Source organism: Bidens hawaiensis, unplaced genomic scaffold, assembly GCF_021521415.1.
Source record: "Bidens hawaiensis isolate Kalapana, Puna unplaced genomic scaffold, B.hawaiensis_p1.1 tig00020525_1, whole genome shotgun sequence".
In the NCBI taxonomy this organism is placed as follows: domain Eukaryota; kingdom Viridiplantae; phylum Streptophyta; class Magnoliopsida; order Asterales; family Asteraceae; genus Bidens; species Bidens hawaiensis.
The window spans coordinates 86,875-93,067 of NW_027493140.1; the positions used below are offsets into that span (position 1 = coordinate 86,875).

The window sequence follows — 6,193 nt, forward strand, 5'->3', positions numbered from 1 at the left end:
ATTCCTAACGTTTAAACCCAATTACTCAATTCATTTAAGGCACAAAACCTTTTTCGCATTCAGTATAAAAATTTTAAACAATTTTTGAAGACAACCATAATCTAAACATGTCCATAATTCAAGGTGATACCAATCTCTACCTATTCACATCAATCTCAAACTTATAAATTTCGTGTTATATTCTCCTATCATATAAAACATTAATACTTAATAGATTTTGATACGAAAGAAATTAGTAAAGAAAAAAAAATAAATTTCCTTTATTAATATATAATTTAATAAATTTGAGCAACCACACTCACTACCTTCCTTCCCTTTATATACTATTTCCCACCCCCTTCTCACTTTCCAATTCCCCTCTCACAAAACTTCAATCCATCGTTACAAATTCGTTACAAACTCGTCGCAAAAAATGATCACAGCCCATGACTTCTACACGGTCATGTCCGCGATGGTCCCGTTATACGTCGCCATGATCCTCGCCTACGGCAGCGTCCGCTGGTGGAAAATATTCACCCCGGACCAATGTTCGGGCATCAACCGTTTCGTCGCTATTTTCGCCGTACCGCTTCTTTCGTTCCATTTTATTTCAATGAACGACCCGTACGCAATGAACTTCAGGTTCATCGCGGCGGACACGTTACAAAAAATAATAATGCTAGTTGTCCTAGGCCTATGGGCCAACTTTACCAAAAATGGTAGCCTAGAGTGGATGATTACTATATTTTCTCTATCCACTCTACCTAATACACTTGTCATGGGGATCCCGTTATTAATTGCCATGTATGGCGAATACTCGGGATCCCTGATGATACAAGTGGTCGTACTGCAGTGTATCATTTGGTACACTTTACTTTTATTTCTATTCGAGTATCGAGGCGCCAAGACTTTGATAATGGAGCAGTTTCCCGAAACTGCGGCTTCGATTGTTTCGATTAAGGTCGAGTCCGACGTCGTTTCACTCGACGGGCACGACTTTTTAGAGACCGATGCCGAGATTGGAGATGACGGGAAGTTACATGTCACGGTGCGGAAATCAAACGTGTCGAGACGGTCGTTAGGGATTGGGTCGGTTTCGGGAATGACTCCGCGTCCGTCGAATTTGACGGGAGCGGAGATTTATAGTATGAGTTCGACCCCGAGAGGGTCGAATTTTAATCACTCGGATTTTTATTCCATGATGGGGTTCCCGGGTGGTCGGTTGTCGAATTTTGGCCCGGCCGACGCGTATTCGGTTCAGTCGTCGAGAGGACCGACTCCGAGACCGTCGAATTTCGAAGAGAGTACCGCGCCAGGCCCGCTTAATATGAATTCTCCGCGGTTTGGGTTTTACCCTGTCGCGCAAACCGTGCCAGCTTCGTATCCAGGGCCTACGTCAGCTGGCACGAAAAACACTAAAAGTCAACAACCATCACTTCAACAGCAGCAGCAACAACAACAGCAACAGAATGTGTCACAAAATAAAGGCACTGATAACAAGGAGCTCCACATGTTTGTCTGGAGCTCCAGTGCCTCGCCCGTTTCAGAAACTGGCGGGCTCCACGTCTTTGGCGGGAATGGGAATGAATTCGGGTCGACAACGGACCAGTCCAGTCGACCCGAAAACCAACCCCAGCCCGCCAAGGAGATCAGGATGACGGTTCCATCTGATCTCCACCGAAACGGTGAAGAGTTCAGTTTCGGTGGAGACCGGGACGGAACCGGAACCGAAGACAAGAACAATGAGGTTCAAATTGGTTTGAATAAAATGGGTTCAAGTTCTACGGCGGAGCTCCACCCAAAAGGTGTGACCGGAGATGAAAATGTTGCCGGAAAACATATGCCGCCGGCGAGTGTGATGACTAGATTAATATTAATAATGGTTTGGAGGAAACTGATTAGAAACCCAAACACATATTCTAGTCTCATTGGTTTAATCTGGTCACTTGTGTCGTTCAGGTAATTAATTATCCAACGTGTCAGTCAAAACCATATCAAAATATATCTATTATTATATTTTAAAAATACTTTTTTAAATATTTTAAAGAATAAAAACAGGATAAGGCTTTCAGAAAAATAAACGGGTTTTCCGGTCTAGACTAAAGTTCGATTTCCACTTATATTATTTTGGGTGGATATTGAAACTGAATTATTTGAGCTAGGTTTTGTGAAGTTGTCAGTTTGAATCTCGAGTTTTCATCTCATCCTTTGTTACATCAGAGAGTTCTACTCTTGTGACAGCATAGCGATGACGAAAACCAAATTTAAATATATCTATTATTATATTTTAAAATTTTAAAATACATTTTAAAGAATAAGAACTGGATAAGGCTTGCAGAAATATAAAATAAAATAAATGAATAGTTAATTAATTTTTATTATTTTGTTATTATAGGTGGCATTTGGCAATGCCAACAATAATTGAAAAATCTATCTCAATACTTTCGGATGCTGGTCTTGGAATGGCTATGTTTAGCTTAGGTAAGTTTTAATATTTGAAAAACATTCATTTATTTGGAATAAGTTGTATTTTATATTTTAATGTTATATTGTTATAAGTTTTATAGAACTAATATTTGTGAAATTTTGTTAAGGTTTGTTTATGGCGCTTCAACCCAAGATGATTGCATGTGGTAACCAAGTAGCTTCATTCGCAATGGCGGTGAGGTTTCTCACTGGACCAGCGGTGATGGCAGCGGCTTCTATTGCGGTTGGGCTACGTGGTACCCTTCTTCATGTCGCGATCGTACAGGTAATATTGTAGTTATGTTACATGATTGTAGTCACCAACTCTTCACCTACATTTCGTTATCATTTGTTATGAAGTAGTATTTTAATTTAAAGATACTAACTTTCATGTGTCATGACATAATCTTTTTTATTTTATTATTATTATTATGTATTATTTTAGTAAGTTTGTGATTTTATTTAATTATTTAATTTGACAGGCTGCACTGCCCCAAGGGATTGTTCCTTTTGTTTTTGCAAAAGAATACAACGTACATCCCGCAATTCTTAGTACTGCGTAAGTATTTGTACATAATGGATACTGATAAAAAAATAGGTAAGAGTTTTGTATTAACGTATTTTTATTATGATTTTAATAAAATACAGGGTTATCTTCGGGATGTTGATAGCACTACCCATAACTCTAGTCTACTACATCATTCTTGGATTGTGAAGAAGAAAGAAATGTGTTGTTTTTAAGGTTTATGAAGTGTCCAAGACAATTGGAATAAGGAATTTTTGAGTTGATGTAAGGACCATGCTTCCTCTATCTCTAAATGTTGTATCTTTTAATATGCATATTTTCAAGAATTGAGGAAAGCAAGGAGATGGTTTAAAGAAGGGAGACAAAGATGAGCATAAAAGGGGGAATTTAATCTTTTTATTTTTGGGGGAAAGAAATATATTAGTGATATATTAGGAGAAAGTTTAGGATTGATGGGAAGGAGAGTTATGTTTTTTTTTAATGAATTTGGGTTCTTGTTTGCTTGTGGCATGTGCAACATCTCTTTTGATGTAATTATTTAAGGTTTTAATTAAATATGATGTAAAGGTTTTATGGTTTATTGACTACTTCATGAGTTCATGGTGTGAATATAAGTATATAACTACCCAAATGTTCCATATGCTTATGAGTTGTGATAGTAATTCTCTTGATACACAAATCTTATAAATATTAAAAAAATGTTCTTTTGGAAAGTAAGCGTAAAGACAAAGGTTAACTAGCTGGTCGGAAGATCAACGGACCCTGATTTCCTTGATTTTCTCTGGCATCGCCAACCGTTACTAGGGTGTAAGTATGAGCAAAAGGTGATTACTAATTACATTGTGATGGGATTAAAAGATTTGGTCCCCTCTTTATGTGAAACAGGGTAGCACTCCACCACTTCAACTCAAATGAATAATTATAACCTCTAGGAAAGAAAGAAAGGAAGGCATCTTTGAATAATAAAGTGGTAAAAGCACAAAATCAACCAAAAGATGTTTTAGGCATGCAGGAATTGAATCATGTGTTAGCCACATCATTCAACAAATGAATCTTTTTTGGAGATTACAAATTATATTCATCACAAGCAAAAAAACAAATCTTTGAATAAAATTAATATTAGCAATCTTATAATATAATCATCAAACAAACACTTATAGATATTTAATTGGGAGTTTGAACAAGCTTGTTAGATCTTTATTCTTCTTGTCTTTATAAGCATTGATCATTTATGGGTAGTTATAAGATTAATCGTTTTGTATTGTGTTATTGGCGACTATGTTCAAAGATAAAGATTGTCCAAAACAATGTCAATTTGAATTCTCTGCTTATAGACATAGCGAAACAATTGCATCTTTCGGATTTCCTTTTTGTTATTAAATACACAATTAAGTATTTATTTCATTCATTCTCAAACTCTTTTACTAGTTACATACATTCAACCAAATGTTATGTTTGTTTTGAGTTCCCTATATAAATTGTGGCTAAATGGAAAAGTTTCCCCTCCTGCCTTACTTTTCTTACTTATATTATATTCTTGATTAATATAATTTGATTTAAATGAAACTTTTTGAAAAGTAATTAGATTTTAATCTGAATTGTGTACCAAAAAACCATTCAAAACCTACCTTTATGCTCATTAAATGTGAGACATAGAAGTCTTATTCCCACTACTGATGTTTCAAAGAAGGAAAAAGGAATGGGTTGTAAACAAAAAGGATATTAAAGTTGGGACAATTCCATCTCAATCCAGAAGGGGTTAGGTCTAAATTTCAACACACTTGTCGTTTTTATTATAATAATGATACTACTACGATTATTATTATTTAATAATAATATTATAAATAGTTATAATACCAATAAGAAAAATAATTATAATAATACGATAACGATAACGGTAAAAAAAATAGCATCAGACACTTAACAGATATCATGGATAATTATAATAACAATAAGAAAAATAATAATACGAATACGATAACGGTAATGGTAATAAAAATAACATCAAAAACTTAAAAAGATGTCATGTGAAAAGATCACATAATAAAAACATTAAGTAGGTACAAAATACAACACCTAATTGTCACTTCACATGGAAAATAACATCTAAGGTGTCCACATTGACACTATAATGACTCAACAAGTTGCTTGATGAGCAGGGTATAATGCTTTCCCCTTTTAAAATTATTTAGTCATAAAATTAGTAGTTATCTGGGTTTGGAAGAAGAATGTCTTGGGTTTAATTCAAATCACACAGACGACAAGGATTAAAAAAAATTCACCGTTTTCAAAAAAAAAGTTAGCTTATAAGAGTGAGTCAATTTCTAATATGAAATGACTAGATGTTGGGCTTAGGCTTTACCAATCCCATTAACCTATATATAATAGGAAACTGAAAGCTGCAGTAAAGCTACAGTACTCATGGGTATTTTTAGATTTTCATCTTTTGTAGGTACAAATTTTTGTAATTTTAGTCCCTCAATTTTTAAGTTCTTTCAATTTAGATCCCTCAAAGTTCTAAACTATTGTAATTTGATCCCAAAAATTATCTTTTGCTAAACTTTGTTTAATTTTACCCCCTAAAGTACTCATGATTTTAATTTGTTATTATATGTGTATATTTAAGTTATTGATCTTTTTTAATGACCACCATACGAAGTTTTTTTTTTATATTTTTTAGTATGTCGTTATGACATGTTTATTTCATCTATGTAGCGCCGTTAAAATGAATGTATATTCATATAAAGTATATAATTTTCGTCAAAAAAGAAATTGTATTCGCAATAATATATATATATATATATATATATATATATTATTGTAAGTTTTATAGTGAGTACAGTACCACGTCAATACCGTAATGAGCCAAACCGATACCAACCAAGTTTTTTTATATTTAGATAAATATTTTTTTTGTATCGAAGTGATAGTCGTTATGATGTGTTTATATATTTGCGTTTTAAAAATAAAGAGTCTGCTATCAAGTTCTTCGCGCAATGCGCAAAGTAAACACACTAGTTATCATCAATATGAACCTTATTTGAATATCCAAAACTACAATTCTACAAATGTACAAGAAGGATAAAATGATAAATTTTCAATAAATATAAATGCTATTATAAAAATTAAATGATAAAAAAAACACAAATGGAAGAGTATTATCATGAATAAAAGCAAACAAAAAACTAGATTCATGATTTATTGTTTTTCACTTTTCTTTTA

The 6,193-nt window shown here is 33.7% G+C and overlaps 1 protein-coding gene across 1 annotated transcript; it reads left to right on the top strand.

Moving 5' to 3' along the window:
• Nucleotides 1-291: 291 nt before the first annotated feature.
• Nucleotides 292-3,978, top strand: LOC143561051 (auxin efflux carrier component 4-like). Its single transcript, XM_077049207.1, has 5 exons — nucleotides 292-1,938; nucleotides 2,375-2,460; nucleotides 2,574-2,731; nucleotides 2,928-3,004; nucleotides 3,094-3,978. Exons 1-5 carry the CDS (start codon nucleotides 413-415, stop codon nucleotides 3,158-3,160), a joined length of 1,914 nt encoding a protein of 637 aa, XP_076905322.1. The 5' UTR covers nucleotides 292-412; the 3' UTR covers nucleotides 3,161-3,978.
• The last annotated feature ends 2,215 nt before the right edge of the window (nucleotides 3,979-6,193 follow it).

Excerpts from the sequence above, each read along its gene's own strand:
- LOC143561051 (XM_077049207.1), top strand. The coding sequence starts at position 413 with ATGATCACAGCCCATGACTTCTACACGGTCATGTCCGCGATGGTCCCG. Across the intron at positions 1,939-2,374 it reads TGGTCACTTGTGTCGTTCAG|GTGGCATTTGGCAATGCCAA; the intron begins GTAATTAATTAT and ends TTGTTATTATAG. Across the intron at positions 2,461-2,573 it reads AATGGCTATGTTTAGCTTAG|GTTTGTTTATGGCGCTTCAA; the intron begins GTAAGTTTTAAT and ends AATTTTGTTAAG.